A 27,654-nucleotide genomic window follows, 5' to 3' on the forward strand; every position below is an offset into this window, starting at 1 on the left:
TCCTCCGCGGGAAAGAAAAATGGCGAAGGGCTGTCGTGGAGCCGGGCTGCCCGTGAGGCTGGCTTGAGCCTCTACCTTCCTTGCCCCCCCCTTCCCCTCCCGCTCCCACGGGCCCCACCGAGGCTCTTGAGGTCGCGAGGAGCCCGGCAGCGGGAGGCTTCTCGGGCAGAGCGCATTGAGCGCACTCATTTCCCTGTATGAAGCGGGTGGCCCCATTGGAGAGACCGAATGAGGTGGGTGAGGGAGGACTGAGGTAGGTGGGTGACGGGGGGGGGGGGCTTGGAGGAGGTTTGTAGATTGTGAGGGTGCGGGGAGCTCACTACCATCCTGCTTTCCGTCTGTCCGTTGCCCCCCTCCCCTTAGTTTCCTTCTGAGAGAATATTGCCAACAGCGTTTCCTCCCTTCCTCTCCCCCTCAAAATCTGGTTATGTGGGGTGAGGGGGGGGGGAGCGAGATAATGAAGCCTTCCAGGCACCTCGCCCAATATTTAATCGAGTTTTGTAACAGCAGAGGGGTGTGGGGGTGTAAGTCTGTAAGTGTTGGTAATATAAGCCAGATCTGTGGTGGACTGTATACAGGGGAATTCTGGTGTCCTGTGGAGATCAAAACAAAGGCGGGAACCTTCGCTGGTGGTGGTGGTCGTGGTCGGGGGTGTCACTTAATATGTTATGGAGCACCGGGCTCAGGTAAATGGGGGAAGTTTTCTCCTTGTGTTTATTTCCACCTTCAAATGGGCAGCAGAGTTCGATTGTTGTTGTTTCCCTCTCCATCGTTGACAAAGGAGAAGAGGCGATGAAATTGAATGTGTGTGTGGATGTTTGTGCGAGAATTCCACAATGTCATGAAAATAATGATCAGCTCCAGTTATGTAATTTTAGACTCTGGACTTAATGGTCTTGCAGCCTCCCCCAGCCCGGTTTTGTGTATTACTGCACTTACTTCAAATGGCGGTCATTGCTTCCTGCTCCCCCCATTTCATTCTTTACAACTGCTAGTACCTTACAGCCAAATAAATAAATACTCAGGTCATGTGCAGAGTTTTGTGCTTTAAGATCACTGTGTACTGTGGCGATAGTTCCTTTCAGGTGCTGTTTGTGGATGTAGTTCTACTGACACCATAATAACTATGATGTTGGATTTTTCTTTTTCTGCCACATTTATAGTACAGATTATGTTCTTTTGATTTTCCAGTTTCACTGTGTGACTTTTTCCAAGGTGGCCACAATGTTTTAGTTGTATTCAAATTAGCAAGATAAATGTATTCATTCCTTGTATGAAAAACAAATTCAGTTCATGAAGTGAATTGAGGGCATCTGCTTCATTACTTTGTGGGATCAGTTTTTCAAGCATTTAACCCATTTGTGGAATGCTAAATTCTCCATTGTGCCTGGCATCTGTTCCTGAAAATTCCCCAACTCCAGATGTTCCCCGTGGTGGTAGGGTGAATTGGGGCAACAATAAGACAATTATTTTATGAGAACATTATTAGTTAAAGCTTATTTAACCTGCTTTTCAGCCATAAAAGACTCCCAGAGCAGCTTCTTCATCAATGACAAGGAAGTCCCTGTGCTCAGACCTTTAGATTGTAAGGAGGATGCAGTAATTCCCACTTCCTCTTTCACATTGGTTTGTGGTTTCAAGCAATACTGGCTGCTGTTTTTGCCCCCTTCAGCACTTATAGTGGATGGTCTTGGCCACGTGACAACTTGCACATTTTTATGCCTCTTCTGCCTCTGCCAGCTTTGCCTTCTCTGAATGGCTAAGTGGTGCACTATGTGTGGTGAAGGGGTGTGGGGTGCCACTAGCCAGATTGTCAGTGCAACTGGGTGGCAGGCTCAGAAGGGAAGCAAGTGAAGAATGGTAGCCAGGGTGTGCTTCCACCCCATTATCTGTTCCTCTAGGCTTCCTGACTTTGCCTGATACTCAGGCTGGTTCCTCTCCCATCCCCCAGTTTAGCTTTGCCCAACCTTGCTTCCTGACTACTTCACCTGTTTGCCTTACTGTTGTGCTGCTTCTGGGGTGTTTGTTGCTCCCCTACTCAGCGAGTTGAGAGCACTGCTGCCAGACTTCTGTCCCAAAGTGTATTGACTTCTTAATGATTGAATCCCCCCACCTTTTTTTAACATGCTTCGGTTATATTTAGGTATTAGCTGTAAAATACAAGTTTGTATTATCAAGATATTCATCTTGTCATTCTGGATTTAAGCTAAGTAACTTCCTCTAATATTATTGATAATCAATACAGCTATGAACCAAACTAGCTTATTTTTTTATACCAGCCCCATGTAAATGGGATAGGGCAACAAGCTTGCTTAGTCCCAAGTTATCTAATGTATATACAAACTTGAAGCACCAGAACGTGACCACCAGTGCAAATGTATATATGTCTATTCAGAAGTAGATTTCATTGAGTTCAACAGAGCTTACTTCCAAGTAAGTGGGGATAGGATTTGCAGCCTGTGCTTTTCTGCCAAACCAATATTAATATCTGTCTTTTCATAAGTCAGTAATATCCTTTTCAGTACATAGAGAAATGTTTCAGACAGATCTCCCCAAAACACACTCAAAGATAAATTGCCTAATACCTTTGTGAAATGACAACAACAAATAAAAGTACCGTAGATCCATAAAGTAAAAGTTGCAAAAACTCTTAATGCAGTACGAAGTCTTACATTATTCAGATACTTTACAGCAACCTTAATCGATTCCCTTGTTGGATTTTGTACATTAGGGGTGGGCAAGCTAGGGCCCCATGCGGCTCTTGGCCTAATTTCAAAAGCGCTTTGCTGATGACCAGTTCAGACCTTTGGCAAGAGCAATCTGTCTCTCTCCCTGTAGCCTGCTGGACAGGAAGGAGAGAGGAGGAAAGAACAGAATGTCGGGAAGAGAGAGAAGTTGGCAGAAAGAGAGAATATAAAGGGATAGGCCTGCCCACTTTTGGCTCTGGCCCTGCCCACAACTAGCACCCCCCCATCTCCAAGGGAATGTGGCTCTTGACAGAAAAGGTTGCCCACCCCTGTTATACATGGACTTTGTAAATGAAAGACTCCCTTGCTGTTACTTCAGTTTCAACATTTTTTAAAAAAAAGTCTTTCAATTAGGATTGCATTGAATTGGTGTGATCAGCTAAAGTTTCAGTTGCAGATTATAGTTTGCCTCAGTTGAAGAGCAAAAACTAGGGCTCTTGAAGGGCCTGCATGGGGATGGCACAGATGTGTTTGCTTCTCCCTCCATTTCCCAAATGTGATTAGAAAAATAGCATAATTATGTTTTCATCTGGTCTGTATTTAAAGATAAACTACAATTTAAAATTATTTGCTGTTTCTTAAGAGAGAAGCCACCTTTAATAAATTATTTGATTTGTCACTTAAAAGCCAGCCAGGCAATCAGTTTAAAAATTCTTAACCTGTTGTCAGCTGTACTTCCAATCATAGCGAAGATATATTTCTTAAATCTTGCTAATTGTATTGGATATTAAACAAGACTTGTTATATGCAGCATAGCTCTGTGCCTGAAGAATAACACACTGATTTGCTGCTAGTTGTTATCTGTAAGATGGGGTTCATGCCAGAACTGCTCTCATCCTCATCAAGTTTTTAGTTGCAGTGTAAGCTACTTAATGTTGTTTTTATTGTAGAAATTAAATTCAAAACCAGAATCTAATAGTTTCAGCCAATTTGTATTTTGTATTGAGTATTTAATCTTTGGGGCACCTTGGAATTTTATAAATTACTTTAACAACATTTGAAAATCAGTAACAATTAGAGCAAAGTTAAGTGTGTGTGTGCGCACGCACGCGCTCTCTGCCACTGAGCTATGGCCCTTCCCTAAAATTCTACTTGAAGCACCACCTGGACTTAAACCTGGAATGCTCTAGGAGTTCACTGTGCTATCCATGGAGCCACCAGCACTGTAAGTGCACAAAGAAAAATTATTTTGGGCTGATTGCTGTACTGTATGTGGGAAATGAAAACTGCCTCAGTTTTGTTGGTGTTTTTGGTGGCATTCATAAGGACTGTTACACTCCTCAGTTGTGCAAGTAGGACAGCCTTCAGATGACCTCCAGCAACCATAGGCTTACAGATTTCATTTCCATTCGAAGTGTACTCAGAAAGTACTACGAAGAGAGGCAAGATGTAAACAAAATTTCAAAGGACTAGATTAAGGCTATAAAAATCACAGGCACCGAAACCCTTACAACTCTGTCTTGATGTACAGGAATATCACATATTTCCCAGGCATATATTAGGCTATTGAACTAATTGCAGTTGCTGAGGAAAAATGTGGCAGGTTAGGCTAACTTTACCTTCCAAACCTATGTGTCAGATTTGCCTTCATTTTAGTTTTACTTTAGCCCCAGTCCTGTGTTAAATACATAAACTTAACTAGATTTGTATTTGTTTGAATGTCAGTGTCATGATCAGTACATCCTTGGCAACCCTTAACATAAAGGTTTTGGAAGTTGAAAAAAGAACAAGTAAGAGTGTTCATATTAATTCTGCTTTTTTTTTTTTTTTAGAGACTCTACGGGGGTGGGTAATTCAGTGGTCCACAAGCGGTCTCCTTTATGCCGAAACCAAAAACCACCAATATCCTTGACCAAACTGTCCTCACGGGATGGACAGAAAGCCAAAAAGCCAGTGTGCAAATTTGAAGAAGGTCAAGATGTCCTAGCTAGATGGTCAGATGGCTTGTTTTATCTTGGAACTATCAAAAAGGTAATTCATTTTTAACAGCCTAGTTTAATCAAAATTATTCTTAGTGGTTAAATATCACAACTTCAAATTTATTCTCATTTCAGATAAACAAACTTAAGCAGAGCTGCTTCATTATATTTGAAGACAGTTCCAAGTCCTGGGTTCTCTGGAAGGACATACAAACAGGCAAGAACTTTATTTTTGTTTAGCTTTTTTACTGGTTGGTATGAAGCTTCAGATCCGCTCCCCTACTATTTCCAGACCGCTCTCAGTGAGATGCCCTGTAGAGCAGGGGTGGGGCATCTTTTCTGGCCCAAAGGCCACATTCCCTTTTGTTCTCCAGGAGCCACATGCCAGTGGTAGGCAGAGCCAAAGCCACATACACCCCATTCTGTCACACACACATGCTAATTTAAATCTCCTCTTCTCTCCTCCTTCCCCTGGTGCAGTAGTTAAACTTGGAAAAAAACAGTTAAGCTTGGGAATGGACCTTTTTTCCTAAGTCGTATTGCCACACTGGGAGGAAAGTATTTTGGGGCAGTGGCAGCATGTGGAGAGTTAGTCCTTCCCTTCCCAGCTGCCACCTCCTGAAAATCTCCCCACTCCCACACACACTTTCCCCCTAGTTAGGCTTATGGGAAAAAGCATAAACCTAATTGATGTGTGGGTGAGATGGGGAGGCTGCAGGTTGGGTCCAAAGACTGAACAGGTTGCATCTGGCCCACAGGCCAAATGTTTCCCACCCCTGCTGTAGAGGGAGGGAAAGGAAGTCATGACCTTGACTGAGGGTGCCTGGGTTTATAAAACCTTTAGATCTCTTTTTTTATAACTACATTGATCTAGTATGGACTGTAATCAACATTAGCTTTAAAATATTTCTTGTATTCATTGCTCCCTTTTCATTCACTTACCCTGCCTAACCCTACCTCTTTTCTGTATTGTGGAAGATCTATCATCTTGGCTTTTTGAAAGGGTGTGAAGACAATTTTAAATGTTAAATTAAAAAGCTATGTTTTAATATTTACGGGTTTTAATGTTCTTTTTTGTGTTAAGATTTTTTTTTATTGTTGTCTATTACCTTGGTGGCTTTTTAGCAAATAAGGTGGTATATAAAAGTTAATAATAAATACTAAAACTTGGCTACTATCTGCTGGGTCCTAATGTTCCAGTGTCTTGCCCTATTTCTCCCTCCTATGAACCCACAGTCACTTATATAATGGGGGTGGGGTGGATCTTCTACGCATAACTAGTTTAATAGTCTTATGTATGTGTAGTACTCATTTAATGTAAATCATGTCCCTTTTGTCCTTTCAGGAGCTACTGAGAGTGGGGAAATGGTCTGTTCAATATGTCAGGAAGAATATTCAGAAGCACCCAATGAAATGGTTATATGTGACAAATGTGGTCAAGGTAATGTGAATTTTTCAGTGTGCAATATAAAAATGAATGAACAAAGGACTTAACATTTAGTTCTGGGTATGGAGATGTTTGTACTGATACGGCAGCGTAAATACAGCCATCACTGGATACATATTTTACCTTCTAATGTACTAGGACATTTGATTTATAAAGTTAATTAGAAGATAGACTGGGGGTTCTGTATTGACACATGCCAAAAAAACTTGCCTTAAGACAGCAAGGGCTTTTAGTATCCCTTTAAAGGATAAGCACCTGTATGAGGGGAAGGTAAGTGAAATTACTTAATTATCTATTAAATTACTTTAATCATTTATAATTCATAAATGGCAGCTGAAGTCAAAACAAGGGCACAAGGAAGGGAGCTAAATCCCAGAGGGGTAACCCCTTACAAACTCACAGTAGAGAACTAAATATCTGGGGTGGGGTGGGGTGGGGTGGGGCGGGGCGGGGCGGGGAGATGCTGCAAGAACTTACAGGTCTTGCAGGTTTGCTCTAACAAAGTATCCTGAGTGGTTGAAAAGAACCTCCTCCACATATTTTGAGCCACTGTATAGGACTAACTAATGGAAGAGTCTGCAGGCTAGCATCAGTTTGGGCACAGGTTTTAGGCCTTAAAGAGTAGTTCATTAAATACAGCAAGTTTAAGAGTTCAGCTTATCATTTAATTTAAAAAACACACGTGTGCGCACACACAGAAAAAAGACTCAATCCCTGCAAGCCACATCCTTCCCAAATCACCTACCCTTTGTTTGCTGTCTCCTCCAACAACCCATTAAATAGAGGGGGTCCCATTCACTATTCTCTGTAGTCCTCCTTCTTAAATAGAAATCTCCATTCACTGGAGTGCCAATTGACCTACATTCCCAGCCACTGGAACCTAGTGCTGATCAGGAGTTCACGCACAGCTGCCCTTGCTTATTCAAGTGAGGGCCTCCAATCAGATAGGCCCAACTGATGCTGCAGCCAATCTATATAAGGAGGCAGGCTTGCAAGAAGCCCCAGTGATGAAGTGTCAGCAAACAAGAGAGTTAAGTATCTGAGTGTCTTGGCCCCAGTACAAAGCAAACAAGCTATTTAAGCACCTGTGTGAGTTTAGTAGCAGGGTGAGGAAGCCAGGGCAGCTGACTCTCCCCTCCTTACCCATAGTAAGGAATTGTAATTGACTCTGGATTTAATCCTCAGCAGTGTTGCCCAGGTCCTAGTATGAGATGTAATCAGTTGGAAACAGTGAACACAGTGCTGTCAGATTTAATATATGTTTAAGTGAAAAATTGCCCAGGAAGTCCAACACAGTCACATTTGACTTCAAAAGAGGAAACGTCTCTAAAATGAGGGAATGGGTGAAAATGAAGTTGAAAGGGGGAGTCAAGAGGGTTAAATCTCTTCAAAATACTTGGAGGTTACTCAGAATCACAATAATAGCAGCTCAGCTAAAACGTATACCACAGGTTGGGAAAAGTGGCATCAAGAGAACACTGGCATCATTAACAAGCAGTGTCAAAGATGCTATTTGAGCAAAGTGGGCTTCCTTCCGAAAGTGGAAGTCTTGCCCAAGTGAGGAAAACAAAAGACTTGCACAAAGGCGATGCAAGCAGACAATAAGAGATGCAAAAAATGATTTTGAAGAGTATATTGCTAACAATATCAAGGCCAACAATAAAGAATCCTTTAATTTATGTATGTATTTATTAATTAAATTTCTTAATTGCCCATCTGGCCGGTCACCCGGCCACTCTGGACAATGTACAACAGTACAAACAGTTTAAAACAGTAAAATTACACCCTAGGAAACCAGCTAGGGATGTAGTTGGACTGTTGGATGACAATGGAGCTAAAGGCCTACTAAAGGAGGTCAAAGAGATTGCAGGGAAGCTGAATGAATTCTTCTCATTGGTCTTCTGAACTGATGTTTTCAGAAAGAGTCTGAGGAACTGAGGCAAATAGTGGTGTCAAAAGATGAAGTTCTCAACTGTATTGATAAATTGAAAGCAAATAAATCACCGGGTCCAGATGGTATCCAGCCTGGAGTTCTTAAAGAACTCAAATACGAAATTGCTGATCTTCTAACCAAAATATGCAACATGTCCCTAAGATCAGCCTCTGTACCAGAGGACGGGAAGATGACCAATGTAACACCAATTATTGAAAGGGGATCTGGAAAATTACAGGTGGGTCAGCTTAATGTTTGTTCCAGGTAAATTGGTTGAAAGCATTAGTTAAGATAAAATTAGTAAGCATATAGAAGGACAAGCCCTGCTGAAAAAGAATTAACACAGCTTCCGCAAAGGTAAGTCCTGTCTCACTAACCTTTTAGCGTTCTTTGAGCGTTTCAATACTCTCAAAGGGGTGATGGGGTAGACGTTGTCTTCTTGGACTTCCAAAAAGCTTTTGACAAAGACCCTCACCAAAGATGTTTGAGCAAACTTAGAAGTCATGGAATAAGAGGAGAGGTCCTCCTATGGATCAGTAACTGGTTAAAGAACAGAATGCAGAGAGTAGGAATAAATGGTAAATTCTCCCAATGGAGGGAAGTAAATAGTGGGGTCCCACAGGGATCTCAATGCTTTTCAACCTGTTCATAAATGATCTGGAATTAGAAGTGAGCAGTGAAATGGCAAAGTTTGCCGATGATACCAAATTATTTAGGGTGATTAAAACAAAAAGGGATTGTGAGGAGCTCCAAAAGAATCTCTCCAAACTGGGAGAATGAGCATCCAAATGGCATATGTAGGTCAGTGTAAGCAAGTGTAAAGTGATGCACTTTGGGACAAAAATCCCAACTTCAACCATAACCTGATGGGATCTGAGCTAGCGTTGACCAACTAAGGAAGAGATCTTGGGGTTGTGGTGGACAGCTCGATGAAAATGTCAACCCAGTGTGTGGCCACTGTAAAAAAGGCAAACTCCATGTTAGGCATAATTAGAAAAGCAACTGAGAATAAAACTACCGATATTGTACTGACCTTATATAAATCAATTGTGCGACCACAGTTCTGGTCACCATGCCTAAAAAAGGATATTGTAGATCAGGAAAAAATGCAGAAAAGGGCACCTGAAATGTTCAAGGGGCTGGAACATCTCCCTTATGAGGGAAGGTTACAACAGCTGGGATTGTTTAGCTTGGAAAAAAGGAGGGTAAGGGGAGAAGTGATAGAGGTGTACAAAATTATGCATGATGTGGATAGGGAGACATTTTTTTCCCTGTCTCATAAAACTACAACCCAGGGTCATCACATGAAGCTGATTGGTGGGAGATTCGGGACAGATAAAAGTAAGTACTTCTTCATACAGTACATAGTTAAGCTATGGAATTCGCTACCACAAGATGTAGTGATGGCCACCAGTTTGGATGGCTTTAAAAGGGGGTTAGATAAATTCATGGAGGAGAAGTCTATCAATGGCTACTAGTCCTGATAGCTATGTGCTACCTCCAGGGTCAGAGGCAGTATGCCTGTAACACCAGTTGCTGGGCAACATGGGTGGGAGGGTGCTGTTGCACTTGTGTCCTACTTGTGGGTTTGTGGTAGACAGCTGGTTGGCTGCTGTGTGAATAGAATGGTGGACTAGATGGACCCTTTGTCTGATCCAGCATAGCTCTTCTTATGTTCTTGAAGAGTGAAAAAGTCTTTTTTTTTAAATTCAGGTTATCATCAGCTGTGTCACACACCAAATATCGATTCTAGTGTGATAGATTCAGATGATAAATGGCTCTGCCGGCAGTGTGTCTTTGCAACAACAACAAAAGTAGGTTAAATAAAGTGGCTACAGTTGAAAGTAAGACTTGATTTTTATATGGAATTAGATAATAATATTGGCTGCTTTTGTTCCAGAGAGGTGGCGCGCTTAAGAAAGGACCAAATGCCAAAGCACTGCAAGTCATGAAGCAAACATTGCCTTACAATGTAGCTGACCTTGAATGGGATGCAGGCCATAAAACAAATGCTCAACAGTGTTATTGCTACTGTGGAGGTCCTGGAGAGTAAGCATATAGAAACTCTTATGAAAAGATACTTGCTCTCAAATGTATTCTGGTATATTGTATTTGCCAATCATACGTATGGGAACTGTTTACGTTTCAGAAATGTAAGCATGCATTTATAAGACAATGTCACTCACCATATTGCGCCATCGCATAAGCAGCATCAGGCTTTCATTACATATTCTGTTCTTCAGGTTTTGAAGTCTGCATTCGATAGTTAAGCTGCAGTCCTATACACATTTACCTGGGAGTAAGCTTCATTGAACACAATGAGGATACATAGGATTGAGCCACATATGTTCAGTACAAGTTGAACTATGGTAAAATTTCATGTAGTTTTTTGTGCACTTAAGTGACAACCTTCAACTTCTGTCAGCCAGCTAGCCAGAATATTTTAAATAAATACAAATATCTAGTGCGAGCTAAGTTCCACAGACCAGGAAGCACAGGGAAGGGCCAGTTTTGCTAATAAAAAACAATGAAGCTCCCCAAATACAGGTTCTATCTGAATGTAGATAACAGCTAAGATACGTTTCCAGGAGTAGATCTCAGCTATAGCTAGAACCTAGATAGCTACCAGCTGTGTAGTGTAGTTTTCATCTTCTTGCTCTACAGGCAGCCAGTGTAAAAAGTGTTGGGTGCGCATAATATGTCGCCTGAGCCAATAAGCACCTATTGGGCAATATCCTAAACAAAGCTGCAAGCAGCAAAAAACATGGTTAAAGACCCATATAATCACCCAGGCATTGGTAACTGTGAAAAAGTCAATGAGGGATAGATACGAGCGTACTTTATTCAGGTAAGTAATTCAAGTGTAATGTATTCAAGTAATTCAAAGGCAGAGCCTTTGAGCCATACCCAAACTCAACATATCCTAAGATTCACGTACATGTGCACATCTTTTTTTCTTTTTTTTTAATACAAAGACAGTTTCTGTGTAGAGGAAAGAATGTACATCACTTCTGAAATGTGTGTGACTATTTTACTGTAAGTTCACAGGTCAGGAAGCCACTGTATGTGGAGGCTTCTCTGTCTATATATGCAACGTTATTTATATGTCACATGGTCTATACAGAGTGCATGGTGCAATAATTCTATCTGCTTTTTTAAACTGAGCTACCAAAATGGAGTATTTTTGCACTAAAATAGGGAACACCTACCACATTACAATTCAATTCTTTTTTCTTTCTTTCTTACTGTTAATGAAGCTGGTATTTAAAGATGCTACAGTGCTGCAAATGTAAACAGTGGTTTCATGAGGCTTGCGTGCAGTGCCTCCAAAAGCCAATGCTTTATGGTGACAGGTAAGATGGTTTTACCTGATCTTGCTGTGTGTGTGGGCGCGTGCACGCATCAGGGTTTTTTCTCTTGGCAGGGGGGACAACAACAACAACTGTATCTATACTTGTTGTAACATCCTATATTTATGTTTTGAATAGCTGTCTTTTGTGATGAGTGTTGTTCTGTTTATTATGTCTTACTGTTAGGATTATTTTTAACTTTTGTTCTGCATTTTTATTTGTAACCTGCCTTGAATTTGCTTTTATCATAGAAAGGTAGGACAAAAATGTTCAAACAAAATGCCTACATAAGTTTACAAGGAACTTAACAACAGTATTAAGTTCCTAAAAGTATATTGAATGTACATAAAATAAAGGCAGTGGTAAGTTACTTTTAGTTCACAAAGCTGGATAGAAAATGGGTTCAGATCTTGCTGTCATTCAAAGCTGCCAATTAACTTCATTGTTTATAAATGGGATGTACTTCAGCTGTGCAAGCATATGCTGACTTCTTTGGTTTTTGAAGTCCTAGACATCTTGCACAATGAATCTCTTGCTAATGGTGTTGATTACAAGTAGACACCTTCACTGCATTGAACATGCCTCTCTAACTTTTTTTAAAGGTTTTATACATTCATTTGTTCAGTTTGTAGTTCTGGACCAGAATACCTCAAACGTTTACCCTTGCAATGGTAAGTACAGCTAGAGTGTGCTGGGAAAAACCCAAGTATCTTGCTATACATTTCCCTAGCTCTGTCTTGTCTATTCTTAATTTTTACTATTGCCTTTCCATTGTCTGTGTAAACAAACCACAAGTTGTACTTTTGTAACTATGTGAATAGCCTTACTTTTATTAGTGTCTTCCTCCTGGCTGGCTTCAAATGGAAAAACTGAGAAATAAAATGACTATTAAGTGGGCATATAACAGGTTAATAAGGCTGTAAAATTCTTATGAATTGCTTAAATGCAGCAAATGGGTGTACAACCTTTTTAGCCCTGAGGGTTGCTAGTGATGCTAGCTTGGGGGCTATACATGTACATGCATGCATCCCAGCAATCCTGATACAGATCACTCTTTCCTCACTGCTAGCAAAGATCTATCTGTATGAGGATCTCTAGGGGAGGGAGTGGACAGCCTTTTCTCCACCCCACCCCACCCCCACCCCCAGTAGTGATCCTGATACAGATCTCTTTCCTTGTCACTAGCAGTGGCGGGAAAAGGGCATTCTATATGAGGATGTCTGGGGGAGGAAGTGGAAAATACAGGTAGCAGGGAAATTGGGACATGAGGGAGGAAATTTGGCAGCAGTCGGCAGGGGACACAGTAAAGGCCTTGGAGGGCCACAGATTGTCCCCAGGCCGCAAGTTGTATACCACTGAAGTAGCACAATAAGCTAGTTGGTTTCTAAAGAGCCTTAGCTTTATTTTTCTTCTACCCAGATTGTGATCACACTTATAAAATGTTAAAAGACGCTAATTGTTTTATTAAAACCTTTGAATTCTAGGGTAGATATAGCACATCTATGCCTTTACAACCTAAGTGTTATTCACAAAAAGAAATATTTTGATTCAGAGCTTGAACTCATGACATACATTAATGAAAACTGGGATCGACTCCACCCTGGTGAAGTAAGTTGTTGAATTATTCTTATTAGTCATGTGTGTGATTTCATCCATAAGATTAAATTATTAAGATCTGTAGATTTTAAAAATGGCTGAATCCATTTACAGAGCAGTTGTATGAAGTTTAAGAAACTGTTAAGATTCCTATTTTAATGATATGGCTTACTTTTAGAGAACTACATTAGGGTTGCCATCCAGAGACTAGTACACTGTTAGTTTCAGAAGGCAAAGAATTGGGTTCTTCTGTAGTCAACAGTGAGCAACTAAGGGTGTATCTTGTGAACTGCATTATGGCCTAGTGTTCATATCTGAACTACTACAATGCATTTTTGTTGCATCTCATTCCAAGCAATTACATGTTACAAGCAATACAGGGCTGTTGCTCAGAACTGCAGCCCTGTGTTGAGTTCCTTGTAGTAATGTGTAGTAAAACTTATTCCATGACAGAACACTGATTGTACAAACTGGCTCATCAAGTAACAAACAGCCCATCGTGGCTTATTTAAGCCACAGTGGGCTGCAGGAGCCATTTTAGATATTAACCTTCCAGGCACAGCTTGTGTGTCATGTGAACCTGGGCAGTGGGGGCTGTGTGAGGGTTAAACAACCCTTGCATAACTCAACAACAGGCCATGGGTTATGTGAGGTTTGCTTAACTCTCGCACAGTCCCCATTGCCTGGGTTTGCATGACATGACAAGCCGTGGCCAGGGGTTAAATATTCAAATCTTGCCTAGCATGCACCACAGCCCACAGTGGCTTAAATAAGCCATGATGGGCTGTTTTGATCATGCAGACTGGGTTGGTGTGTTTTCCCAACACTGTGCTACGTAACTGGCTGCTTTTTTTGAGGGTATGGAAATAAATATGGGGTAGGTTGGCAACACACTACAGGAAGGAATGGGCAGAACTCAATGAAGCCAACACATGGCTTAATGGCAGTTCTGTTTCTTATAAGCTTACAGCATGTAGTTTTTTGGAGGCACATGCCACATAATGGGACCTGGTTTGCTTTATGCATGAGCTGAATGGAAACTGAGATACAGTTGCCTGAAACAATTTTGTGTATGATGCAATATGGTCTAGGTGCCACTGCAACATGAAACAGAAACATCCTGCCTACCTGCTACTTAATGGAATTTGTGTGAAAATATGCTTAGGAGTGCAGTATTTCCTAAATGGAACATAACTCCAACTGTTTTCAGTAGTACTTACCTCTAAGAATGGTTAGGATCTGGATGTGAAACATTTGTTGTCTTCCTAGTACTTGCCAATATAGTGATAGTCGAAGCAAATCCAGTGCCAAAAAGGGTGTGCCAGTCGTTACTTCTGAGGTGATTATTCTGATTATTTTTCTCAAACTGCTGCTAATCTAGAAAAGATTTAGGATTTGAAAATTATTTTAAATGAAAATGTTACTTTAAAAACATATATTCACAAGTTCAACATTTTAAATACAGACTGAGACAGAAGAATACAAAACTTCATGTATTGTCACAAATAAAGCATGGTTTTGTTGCTGATATTTGCCTGAATTAATGTTTAACTTTAAAAACAATTTAGTTGTCTTTTAAAAATATTTAGAATTGTAGATAAAAATAAAAAATACACTTTAAAGTGTATTTTTAAATGGCTGAGTACTTGGAAGTGGAAAAATGAACAGATCTGTGGTTCCAGGCTTCCAATTATAAAAGAGATCCTCTTTTTGCATGGTTGGGCAGATATAGATATGGAGCTTCTGAATCCTTTTTCCTCACATTTCCTGTTTATGAACACTTGATATAACAATCCTATCATCTTTCTGCTTTCTTTGGAAGCCAACATACGTTAGTAGCTTTTTTTTTTTTTTTTTAAGATAATGCATATTAGGAGCTACATAACTTTTTATAGTATTGTCGCATTTGATTCCAATGTTTACTTTCAGTCCAAAGAATCCTGTTGAACTTTTCACTTAACTCTCTTGCAACAAAATCAAAACTGTAGTTCTGTTGAAGCTATTTGTTCTGTCAGATATCAGAATGCATTTTATTTATATTTTACTAGAAGGCCAAGCATGTTTATTTCATTAATATAAACACCTCTAAACACAAATGAGAAATTCAGTCAAACAGATGTAGACTATAGTTTTATTCTAGTTTCATATTGTATGGTTAGGACATGGAAGTTACCCAACATGTTAATGTATTCTTTCTCTTGCCATAACAGTTGGGTTAGCTTGCTGTCCTATTAGTATAGTAAGGGTTGGATCCAGGATCTGCCTTCTCTGAGAGAAAAGTCCTTCGGACTGATTTTTGGGGATCCCTCTCCCCAGTACACCATAGCTCATTCCATTTAGTAGGGTCCCTGATTATCTGTGTAGCATTTTCAAGAGGCTGCTGTTGGAAGGAATGGGCAGGGAAGGCCACTTCTTCCAGTGCAGTTGATCCAGCGTAAATCTGGATCCAAATGTCTCCTCACTTTATGTATTTAATATTTAACAATTCAGGTTTATGTCTGGAAAGGAAATAAAGAAGAAAAAGCATTTGTTTGGCTTGAGAATTCTAGAATACAACTTTGTCCTTTCCAATACATGTAGGAATTCTAGAATACAGCTGTGTTCTACATCTCTTTCAATTGCCGAGTATATTGTTAGTGTTTAGGAGTTGTACTGCAAGTTTTCATAGGCTAAATTACTTCTTAATACTTTACAGCTGGCAGACACACCAAAATCTGAAAGATATGAGCATGTTCTGGAAGCATTAAATGATTACAAGACCATGTAAGTTGTTGTTTAGTCTCATGCAGATGCTAGTCTTTTGAAGTTCTTTAGAAATGTTCCCTAAAAACATACATATGGTGGCCACAGAAGGTGTTATTGTAAAACAGTAAAAAGTTTAGAATCAAGCGTTTTTCCAATCTTGGCATTTGAATGGGATTAAAGCAGGGACATAAAACTGTAAGCTGAATTGGGGTTTCTGTGTATATCTGAATAAATACTTTGTGTCTTCATTTTATGTAATTAATGTTTAACAATTCAGGTTTATGTCTGGAAAGGAAATAAAGAAGAAAAAGCATTTGTTCGGCTTGAGAATTCGTGTTCCTCCTTGTCCACCAAATGCTGCTTTTAAGGCTGAGAAAGAGCCTGAGGGAACTTCACATGAGTTCAAAATTAAAGGCAGAAAATCATCTAAACCTGTGCCTGATCAGAGGTAAAACAACCTAGCAATTGAATAACATTATTTTCTCTTGGAGTAGATATCTTTCCACAAATAGCTAGTAAAAGCATTTCCTGACACATTGAGTATCCTGACCTTAAAATTTACAAATACTGGGTGATATCCGACATTATACTGGTAAAAGGCAAGTTTGTGCAATGGATCTTTAAGTTCTCCTCCTGTATCCCCAAAAAGCCTTTCGAAAGGTTTGGGGGTGCCTACCAAGCATTGTGGGCGGTGTCTTACAGGACTGATGTGGATGCGTGTAATTGCAAAATCAGGAACTTTATGTGAGCGCTGCAGGATTCCTCCACTTGATTTTTGGATGATCCCTTCTCCCACTGCAGCCACATAAGGTACTGCACACAATGCTTAATAGGTCCTTCCCTGATCTTCTGGAGAGGCTTTTTGGGTGCCCCAGTGGAGAGAAGGAGAAAGGAAAGATCTGTTTGAGCTGTTGTCCATTTGCACAGTGTTGGATGTTACTCACTGATTAGTACCAGGAATGTTGCCACTGGCCGGGGTGGGAGGGGGGCAGTATTTTTCTGTAGCAGATCTGCAAATAGTTCTGGTTAAGATTTTAAGCCTTCTCTTTAAAACAGCAGAACTGTATACTAGAATTAGTTTTAGGCCGTAATGTATGGCTGTGAGAGCTGGACTATAAGGAAGGCTGAGCGCCGAAGAATTGATGCTTTCGAACTGTGGTGCTGGAGAAGATTCTTATGAGTCCCCTGGACTGCAAGGAGGTCAGATCAGTCCATCCTAAAGGAAATCAAGCCTGAGTGCTCATTGGAAGGACAGATACTGAAGCTGAAGCTCAAATATTTTGGCCACCTAATGTGAAGATAAAACTCTCTGGAAAAGACCCTGATGCTGGGAAAGATTGAAGGCAAAAGGGGAAGGGGATGGCAGAGGATGAGATGGCTAGATAGCATCACTGATGCAATGAATATGGACTTGAGCACTCTCCGGGAGAGAGTGCAGGACAGGAAGGCCTGGCGTGCTATGGTCTATGGGGTCACGAAGAGTCGGACACGACTGAACAACTATTGCTTTGAATAAACTAATACCAAAGAGGATTTTTTACAGTAATCATAATATAATAAATATTTTAGAGTTATGGTGGAAAATAACATCTGTTGTATTGCCCTTGTGACAATGAAGCCTCTGTCATAAATTGGTTGAGCTGGTGTAACATTGGTTTGTTCCAACAGTTTAGAGGACAAAGTGGTCAGCAACAAAAAGTTGTACAGTCTGGCTTCTGTTAAAGGAGGTAGTTGGCAATATGATTGAGCTAAAAATGGCACAAAGCCCCTGGGATATGTGCCAGAGCCTGCTGGAGGACTGAGAAGGAAGGAAGGGGAGAACAAGTCAGGGCAAACCCGATCATCTGTCAGGTGTACCATGGGTTGTTCTGCCAACAACCAATCCATTGTGGCTTATTTGCAGGGTGGCTTAGCATGACATGCGAACCCTCCCATTGACCTCGTTCACATGTAATGACAAACCATGATTTAATTACCCATGGTTTATTGAATCATGGGTTGTCTTTACTTGTGAACCTGGAACTATGGGTTGTTGAAGAGAATCCATGATTTTTGGGTTGTGAACTGTAGGTTGTTTAAGCCATAGGTTGTCATTCCATGTGAACCCAGAATCATGGCTTGTTTTGCCAGGCTATAGAGACAGCAGGCAAGAGTGGTCAAAAAAGCCTCTTTATTTGCCAGTACTGCAGGCCTGCAATGGCATTTGGGATATAGAGAGGGAGCGAGTGAAGGAGAAGGAAACAACCAACCCAGGGACTGAGAAAAGAAATCATGGTTTGTTCGATAATCTGCCAGACAGATTATTGAACAAACAGATGCCTGCCAGGCAACAAACCATGGGTTAAATAAACCATGGGTTAGTGTTATGCACAAACGTGGCTTGGATTGTAAGTTTTCACCCCATGAGCAGAAGCTTCTTCCATGCAGCCAGATCAGTTAACTAGAACTAATTAGTCAAATAACCATGGGCACCGCCTGTTCTAAAATGAAGGTCACTTTTTTGGTACAATGCCGGAATGTACCTATCCAGATATAGTTAGCATTTGGCAAACATTTAAAAGTTCTCTCACCTTGTTCATACGTAGTTGAGTTATATATCTTATTGTTAGCCAGTAAGCTCAACGAGTTTTATCCTTCCCTGTTCTGAGAAAAATGTCCTGCTGTGGTACAGTTGAAACTTAAACTGTGGCCAGCAAGAGGAAGGGTCATCCTGTCCGGTGGGCTATTGAGCATCTCCTAGAAGAGCAGTGCCCAGGACAACTTTAATATAATTTGAATGGTTATGTGTTAAAATCATGGGTTGCGGCATATGTACGGTAAAAGGGGTTGGCACCCCATAGTATTTTAGCAGTCAAAAACTGCCAGGCAAGCGGAATGGGAATGTGTTGCTTTCTAATATGCAAGAGCATCGTTTAATAGTTGAACATACTACTTTTACAGATTAAATAGTTGCTATAATCTCTGTTCACTTAAAAAAAAAATTTTTGAATAGCATGATACATACATTTTGGTAAGTGGGTAATGGTGTTTCAGTGAGGAGTGTGGGGTAACAGAACATGCTGTCCTGACATATAGCCTTGCAAATTACAGTGTATGAAATTGAACAATTAAAGCTTATTCATGTTTCTTTCTTTATATTACGTTTGTATACTGCCCAATAGCTAAAGCACTCTGGGTGGTTCACAGCAATATAACACGAACAGAATCCTCTGCTTTACTGAATATCCCTGCTTGAAATGTCTGACAAACATTGGGTGCTATATCATGTATTATTAGAATATTTTCCCATTTGAGTGATGGCCTTTAGTTTGTACTAGTTTAAAGGTCCATCAATATGGGGATGAAGGATTCAAACACCTTTCCTTACCTGTTCCCTACATTACAATTAGTTTCTGTTGGTTCATAGCAGAACAGGAGGCTACAACGATCAGCATCCCTTTCAGCATTTCTGCTGCTTGCATAGGGCAGGTCAGTGGAAGAAGGCGCTTCCTTTACTTGGACTAGTTGTATCTGTCCGTGTCTCATGCAGAGACATGCATTTCCTGCAGTGGCTTCCTTTTCTGCTAGAGTGTGACAAAAAGGCAGAAGTCACAGTGGCTTTTATATTTAGTTACTTATAAGGCCAGTTCACATGTAACTGTAAATTGTGAGTTAATTGCCAGGCACGTGCGGAGTGTGCTGTTGTAAACAACCTACGATTGGCCTGTTTGTAGGTTGTGAGTGTGACGTGCAAACTCAGAGTGCTGGGGTGTTTAGGGGCTAAACAACACAGCAATTAACCATAAAACAAACCATGGGTTAACTGCTGGGTTGCTTAGCCCCTGAACAACCCAGCGTTCTGGGTTCATACATCATGCTCGCAACCTACGAATGGGTTGATCATAGGTTGTTTACAGAAAGTGGAAGTGAGGCACAAGCTGGAGGCAGTGCGCTCGCTCATGCCCAGCAAATCATGGGCTAATTAACCCACGATTTGCCATTACATGCAACTTGGGTCATAGAGAAGGAAGTCTTTATGGGTTCAGTAAAAATACATTCAGACGAGTAAACATGTCTAGTACAACTGATCAAGGTAAACAGAATTGTAAATAACAAACAAATGTAGTCCAATACAGTGTTGTCTTAAAAACAAAACTCTGGGGTTTCTTCTAGGGAAGTTACTAATGGTGTAGAAAGAAAAGGGAAGAAAAAATCTGTAGGTCGTCCACCTGGCCCATATACCAGAAAAATGATTCAAAAAATGTCTGAGCCATCTCTTTTGGTAAGTGGCATTCACATTGATTTGCATATGACTTCCTTGACTAAAAATGGCTGCTTTGTTAAACTATTAAAACTGCTTACATCACCTTGAAGAGTTAAGTATTTACAAAGCCTGAAAAGTCCTGTTCTTTTTTTTTTCACCTTGGGAAAAGGAACCTGTTGTAGTGCAAGAATCCCCTACTTTGGAATTACCTAGCGCTACTGGGTAAGTAGGAAAATCTATTATAAACGTTTTAAATGATTGATTAATATCAGGTTTGATTAGATTTTAATATTTGGATCACTTTGTTCACATGGCAACATGAAATGTCTTAGAAGATCTGATGGAACTGCACACTCATCTAATACCTCAGATGTGGAATCCACAGGTGCTGCCAGTACAAAAGAAACTACCTCAAACAGTATTTCCAAGCATTACAGGTATGCTACAGTTTAATCTATTCCATATATATATATATATATATATATATATATAGACACACACACACACACACACACACACACACATATACATACATACATACATATACATATACATATATATACATACATATACATATACATATATATATATATATGGTTTGCAATATATATTGGAAAGCCAAGTAATAAACCTTATAAATTAAACATATTACCTTGGATCCTAAGATATTAAGTTCACAGAAAGGAAGTTTCCTGTCCCTTCCTTTACCTTGCAGCCAGCTGTGACCCCTGAAAAACTTCTCTGGCAGGTCTGGGGTCCTTTCTGCACAATGATTCAGTTCGCATTTAAGAGCTATTTCTGGATTGTTTAACACAGGAGTTACCGTTAATGCAAACCAGGGTGCTGCTGAGGGAGGAGGGAATTGGCCAAAACTGGGCTTGGATCCCATAGTAACTTGAGGAAGTTCCTGGAAGGAAATTCTCATCTTCTCCCCTCAGTTGCCTCCTATGTCTGATCCCATATTGTTCTGGAGAGCCCCTTGACTCTCCTGAGAGGCTTCTCAGGAAGCACAAGCAGCTGCAGGGGGGAGGAGGAGGAACTTTCATTGTCTGAATTTCCTTACATTCCTTAAGAGAGCTTTGGCTATTGAGCAGTATGGAAATATAACAAATAAATAGAATGTTGCCTTAGGATCCAAGCCATCATTTGTAAGTAAACTCTGTTCCTTTATGTGGGACTTCCTGACTGAAACTAATGTGTTTAGGATTAGCCTGAAGACTTACTGTTTCTGGACTGTGTTTCACTTTCACTATGTTCTTAACTGTCTATGTCTTGTTCCACAATACTAACTTAAAGCAATATTGTAGCCTAAGTCATCCCATGCCCCTTTCAACTTTACGCCAAATCTGAAATACATTTAGTTGTTTATGTTCCATCTTGTTCTGCCTGAGGATGTGGACAGCTTGTTTGAAGGGATAAGGCTAATTGCTTGCTTTTGGATCAGTCTTTATCCTTGTTGGTAAAAACTATCTCTGCCAGGTTAGTGGTGGAGATCATAAATGCTTCCTTGAAGGAGAGCTGTGCTTCTGTAACTTTTTTTAAAGGAAGCAGTTGTAAGATCTTTGAAGAAGTCAGCAGCGGATCCCACCATCCTCGATAACTATCAGTCAGTCACCAGTTTTTCCTTCCTGAGTAAGGTCCTATAGGGGTGGTGGCAACTCAACTCCAGGCTTTCTTGGATAAAGCTGAGTATTTGTGTCCTTTCCAATCTGGGCTCAGGATTGAAACAGCCTTGGTTGCCTTGGTGGATGACCTACACCAGAAGCTAGACAGGGGGAGCATCTTCCTGTTGATTCTGCTTGGATCTCTCAGCAACATTTAATACTATCATCCACAGTATCTTTCTGGGATGTCTGGCTGGTATGGAATTTGGGGGCACTGTTTTGCAGTGGTTTCGGTCCTTTTTGGCTGGTCATTCTCAGAACATGGGGGGGGCATTGCTAAGCCCTCTGGCCATTGGCCTGTGGGATTCCTCAGGGTGCTACCTTATCCCATTTGTGTTTTAACATCCGCATGAAGCTGCTGGGAGAGGTCATCCAGGGTTTGGGGGTTGGGCCTCATCACTATGCTGGTGATACCCAGATCTTCCTTTTTCAACTAATGCCAAGGAAGTTGTGGAAATCCTGACCTGTTGCCTGGAAGCAGTGATGGATTGGATTTGGGCTAACAAACTGAGACTCGACCCAGACAAGACAGAGGTTCTGATGGTCAGTAGACAAGCTAATTTCGGATTGGGAGAACTATCTCTTCTGGATGGGGTTGCACCCTTTGAAGGGTTATGTCAGGATGTTGAAGTGCTCCTGGATCTGGCATTGTACCTGGATGCCCAGTTAACTGCTGTGGCCAGGAGTACCTTTGCGCAGTTTCAGGTGGTCTGTGCCCATTCCTGGAGAAGACTGATCTGGCTACAGTGACACATGCATTAGTCACTTCAGTTAGATACTGCAACATACTCTACATGGGGCTGCACTTGAGGAGTGTCAGAAACTGCAACTGGTGCAAAATGCAGCAGCCAGATTGCTGTCTGATGTGTGTTTCTATAGTGCATGTTATACTGATCTTCTAACAACCGCACTGGCTTCTGGGACCATTTGTTTCTGGGACCAATTCAAGGTGCTGCTTACCTAGAAAGTCCTAAAGTGGTTGTGTACAGGATATCTGAAAGACCACAGATTATGATCATCGTCTGAGGCCCAGCTGTATGTCCAACCGTCAAAAGAAGTTGGGTTGGTGGGAACACAGGACAGGGTCTTTTCTGTGGGAGCACCCCAATTGTGGAATTCCATTGCAAGGGAAGATTGGACCCATCTTTGATTCGTTAGAGGCAGGCAGTAAAAACGTTTTTATTTTGCTTTGCTTTTAATATGAGACTGAAGGTTTCAATGCCATTCTTCTTGGTTTTAAAATAGCTCTGGCTTTAATGTGGTTTATTGCTTACATTTATTTTGATGTTTCATCTGTTTTATTTTGATGTTTTAACTGATGCTTTTGTTAGTGCAAGAGGCAGTTATAAATAAAGTCCCAATGTTATAAATTTTAAAGCATATATGGTCACGTGCTTGGAAAGAAATTCTGTGGAATTTTTTTCATCATAAAGATGTGAAGCTTTTTGAGGCCATAAACACTAAATTCATATACTAACTTGGGCATAACTTTAGAGCTCTGTTCAATCTGGAATAAATAAGGTATTTAAAATGTTTATATACTGCCCTTCATTAACAAATTTCTGGGTGGTGCACAATATTAAAGTGCCAATTAAAATTGAAATAACCCACAGGTCTGATTTTGAAAATTAATTTAACAAAACTGAATGTTAGGGGGTTATAGTTATGGTAACATTCTTTATCCCACTGATGAAGACTCTTGGGGTTGAAATGCATCTGGGACAGGTTGATATGTATAACCTACTATATGATTATTTCGAATCAGGAATGTTTAAGGTTTAGGACTGTAATTTTTCCATTTTGGTACAATTTTATATGGTTTATCATATAACTAAATTTTTATAACTACTTTTTACACTTTGTATTAAAGATTTGTTATTTTATCTCTTTTTATTAAAATGTATTTAATGGTAGCTCTATCTTAATCTTGCACTTCATAAATTATCTTAAGCCCATTTTGCTTTGTGTTCCAACAAAAACAATACAGATCTGAGTGTAGTGAGAATGACTGCTGTGCTCTAGATGCATTTCCAAGAAACAAAAGCTGTGTAATTAAGCAGCCAGTTATTAAGTTCTCTCTCTTACAATTCCCAACATTCTGTCACCCTAGCACAGAGGTGGGAAACTTGTGGCCCTCCAGATGTTTTGGCCTACAACTCCCATCAGCCTTAGCCGGCATAGCCTATGGTGAGAGATGATGGACAAGTTGCCCATCCTTGCAGCATGTAAAAAAATGGAATTTGGAGTAGCACTATGCACATACAAGCAGGTTTGATTTATCATTGGCAGGAGTCTCCAGTGTCTAAAATCAGGATTAGCCTCCACCCCAAAGCTGTCCCTGAAGGGCACCCATTTCCTTTCTTTCCATATACTGTGAAGGAAAATGTGATATAGGGATTCCTGTGGTGGTAGCAAATATTTTCCTTCCCCTCCTAACATTGGGTGGCTCAGCCCTCACTGATGAAGATTCCATAGGGCGGTACAGCATGTAAAATGCACTGTACTGTAGAGGGTCAGGGATACTGGTGGTATTCAAGCAAGCTACAAGCAATGTCAAGCATTTCTCTAATTATTGTACTAAGTAATGCTTCAGGTGTGCATTCAAGTCAACAGATCCCATGTGTGTATGTGTGTGCGCACACGCATATACACACTATATAATCAGCCACTTAAGCTGTTTTTCTTACACTTAATAAACTGAGGAGCAAAAATCTGTCTTAAAACCATAAGCAGCCAAACCAGTAAGATAGGCATTGGTGCACAGTGTGGCTTTCACTGACACAGCTGGTCCTGTCATGCCTTAAATATATTTTGCTTGCTATGTAACTGAATTGTATGCTCCATTAAGCCCTATCTCCAACGGATTCTGCACTGCCCAGCTACTTTGTGCTACACTACATCTGGCAATAATAGCTGTAACAGCAGTAACAGATTCTGGTACGGTAGTATTATGTCCTGAGTTGATTACCATATTGCTAAATTATATTCTAAAAAGCTTAAATTAGTTTTTTTGTGTGTGTTTTATAGTTTATCTGACTCTAGGAAAAGGACACGTACAGGAAGAACTTGGCCGGCTGCAATACCACACTTGAGGAGAAGAGGGCGCCTTCCACGAAAATCACTCCAGATTCAGAATTCAGAAATTGTAAAAGAAGATGAAGGCAAAGACGATTATCAGTATGATGAACTCAATACAGAGATTCTGAATAACTTGGCAGATCAGGAGTTACAACTTAATCATCTCAAAAACTCTATTACCAGTTACTTTGGTGCAGCAGGTAGGATAGCTTGTGGTGAAAAATACCGTGTTTTGGCACGTCGGGTGACACTTGATGGAAAGGTGCAGTATCTTGTGGAGTGGGAAGGAGCAACTGCTTCCTGACTCTAGTATTGAACATTGTTTTTTTTGCTGCCCTTATCTATTTATAGGCACAGTTTATAAACCAGGACTGCAGAAAGAAACTTTTTTTGATATTTGTAAAAATGGAAACCAAGTTAGCCTTAACACTTGCTTCTTAACAGTACAAACATTGTGATAAAAGAGATACCATTTTTAAAATAAGGCTAGAGTCCTACTTTTTTTAAGATGAGGATTTAGATTGTTTTAGGGTGGGAATCTGGGATTTCAGTTGCTTTAAAATGTGCACGAGTTCAAAAGAGACTTGCCTAGAGTACATTCCACGGATACAGTTTGTGGGTAGGGAATATTTTCTGTAGCTAGAACAAATTTTTAGTAAGATTGGTAATCTTTTCTTACCCAAATGTTTGCAAAGGTGTATTTCTACTTTGACAACCCTAGATTTTCATAAGGTGCAGTGTATATAATTCCTACTAAGGACTGTAAAATATTGAAATCTTCTTTCAAGGAAAGTGTAAAAAAATATATTGAGCTTGTAAATTGCTCTGTGACTAGACTTTGTTGTCTTTTTAATATATTCTTTGCATGTGTGTATATATACACATACGTGTGCATGTGTATATATGTGTGATTGTGACCTATGCAATATAAATTATGGGATTTGGCAGCTTTTGACTATATATCCCATAATTCTTTTATCAGGAATAGTTGCAGTATTTTCACAGCAGCATTTCTTCTCAGGCTTTATTGGGTGCTGTTGCCACATACTACAGAATATGTGTCAAATGAGTGCTGTGTGTTCTGGCAGTGAGGGCAGTCATTAATGTCATATGCCTTAGAAAATAGTTCAGGCTGCAAGTCTACACAGAGGGCCCCAGTGATGAAGAGTTTTGGAGTGCCTCTCAGGTTCACATGCTCCCTGTCCCTCTCTCCTGTGCAAATTCCCTCTCCTAGCGTTAAAGATGTTGCAGTGCTATATCTTCACTGAGGTTCACACTAGCTATTGTTGCCTCTAAGTTTGCTCTGGGAAAAGAGGGGGATTGGGAATGGGAGAGGGAGTACATGCTCCTGCTTTCTTAGCCATGGTTAAGAGATCTGGAACTGTTGTATCTATACTGGGCCAGGTTGCTTGATGTTGCAATTCTGTATCCACTTACCCAGGAGTAAGCCTTGTTGAACTCAGAGGGACTTACTTCTAAGTTGATATGTATAGGATTGTGCTTTAAATCTCCTTGACTTAAGTAGCCTGACTGTGCACAGTATTGCAGCCTCAAGGTTATGCTGGAGAAAAATTAACTGTTTTAGACACAAATCAGGACTTGAAAATTAGAACACAAACTCTGCTTTGGAGAAAAATTCTAAGGATTTGTGACACATTGATTGTAAATTTTGCTCCCAGTTACTAAAAAAAAGTGTCAGCAGGAATCACACAAGATTCCTTTTTATGTGATGTTTTGTAGTCATGTTTAATTAACATAGTTGGAACAAAGTGTTTTAATTGCACAGGGTCAACAAACAGTATGTTGCCACTTGAAGTAACAGTACTGCTTTTATTACAATATTACCTCTTCTGTTCTTATAAATATGAATCGAATTTTAAATGGATAACTTTATTTTACTTGTAAAATAACAAGGTTTTTTTTTGCCGGAGTTAGATATACTTCTTTCTTTGAATTTTTGTTGTAATTTTTTTGCCAAAGAGTAATCACACCTATTTTATTTTGATGGTTTCTCATTTTACTGTCAACTATTTTGATGTCAGTTATGAGTTTGCCAACAAAATAAAAACGTAACATTAAATAATTTCATAGCAATTTAAAAGGAGGTTGTATCGTTAAACCTTATTCTACTACTTAATTATTTGACTTTTCAAACAAAAAATACTGTTATGTTTGTCAAAGAAAAAGAATCTCACCTTTTTATATAGCCAAAGGAAGCATAGACAAAATTTGTTGCCCTGTGCTTGTGGTTGGCCAGAAAACTTACAAGCTTTACAAAAACGATAATTAAAATGTACTTTTGCTTGCCTTCACTAAAAATGTGGGTCTCTTTCCCTGTCACACAGTCTCAGCTATTAAGTTAAAGTTGCCTTGCCTAGAGCTGCAATATTTTAATAAGACACAGGTTACTTTTTGAATGTTGGTCTCTTGGGATAATACAAAGTGTAGTTGTCTTGTAATGTTACTCGCAAGCAGGTTTTTTTCATTAATTTTCTTTTCCACAATCTTTGTAATTCACATTGAACACCAGCAGTATTTGCAGTAGGGCTTCCATACAAAGATAGCAACTGGAATCTAGTTGGGGAGAAAACGTGACAAACTATCAACAGACTTAATTGTGAATGTGTTTGTTTTCATTTTGTCATGGTGGTTGACATGTTTGTATTGCTGAAACTGTTTTCTAGAACTTAAAATCAACATTAAATGTGTGTATTTTTAAGACAACTTGTTTCTGTTTTCATTTGTTACTCAGGTTTGAACTATAGCTATAACCAAAGAAGCCTCAATTAGGGCACACCCCTATGCATGTTTAGACAGAAAAAAAGTCCTACAATTCCAAGCATTTTCCAGCCAGCTGGCTGGGGAATGCTGGGAGCTGTAGGACGTTTTAGGCCTAAACATGCATAGGAGCATGCCCTTAAGCATATTTTCA

At 40.1% G+C, this 27,654-nt stretch overlaps 1 protein-coding gene across 2 annotated transcripts; it reads left to right on the top strand.

The window, feature by feature from the left end:
• MTF2 (metal response element binding transcription factor 2) lies at nucleotides 1-27,439 on the top strand. Of its 2 annotated transcripts, none has more exons than XM_084851787.1 (15): nucleotides 1-233; nucleotides 4,520-4,718; nucleotides 4,802-4,883; nucleotides 6,012-6,107; nucleotides 9,760-9,860; nucleotides 9,947-10,095; nucleotides 11,304-11,399; nucleotides 11,999-12,067; nucleotides 12,881-13,004; nucleotides 15,688-15,755; nucleotides 16,015-16,185; nucleotides 19,890-19,998; nucleotides 20,150-20,202; nucleotides 20,313-20,417; nucleotides 24,672-27,439. In XM_084851787.1, the coding sequence occupies exons 1-15, from the start codon at nucleotides 229-231 to the stop codon at nucleotides 25,024-25,026; spliced, it is 1,782 nt and encodes a 593-aa protein (XP_084707913.1). In that variant the 5' UTR covers nucleotides 1-228; the 3' UTR covers nucleotides 25,027-27,439. The 2 variants fall into 2 exon arrangements, with proteins under 2 accessions (XP_084707913.1, XP_084707914.1); XM_084851788.1 differs by having other exon boundaries at nucleotides 20,316-20,417.
• Nucleotides 27,440-27,654: the final 215 nt, after the last annotated feature.

This window comes from Heloderma suspectum, chromosome 4, assembly GCF_057233095.1.
Source record: "Heloderma suspectum isolate Gila_16-S chromosome 4, 16-S_ref, whole genome shotgun sequence".
NCBI classification, from domain to species: Eukaryota; Metazoa; Chordata; class Lepidosauria; order Squamata; family Helodermatidae; genus Heloderma; species Heloderma suspectum.

Excerpts from the sequence above, each read along its gene's own strand:
- MTF2 (XM_084851787.1), top strand. Across the intron at positions 11,400-11,998 it reads CCAATGCTTTATGGTGACAG|GTTTTATACATTCATTTGTT; the intron begins GTAAGATGGTTT and ends CTTTTTTTAAAG. Across the intron at positions 16,186-19,889 it reads AAACCTGTGCCTGATCAGAG|GGAAGTTACTAATGGTGTAG; the intron begins GTAAAACAACCT and ends GGTTTCTTCTAG.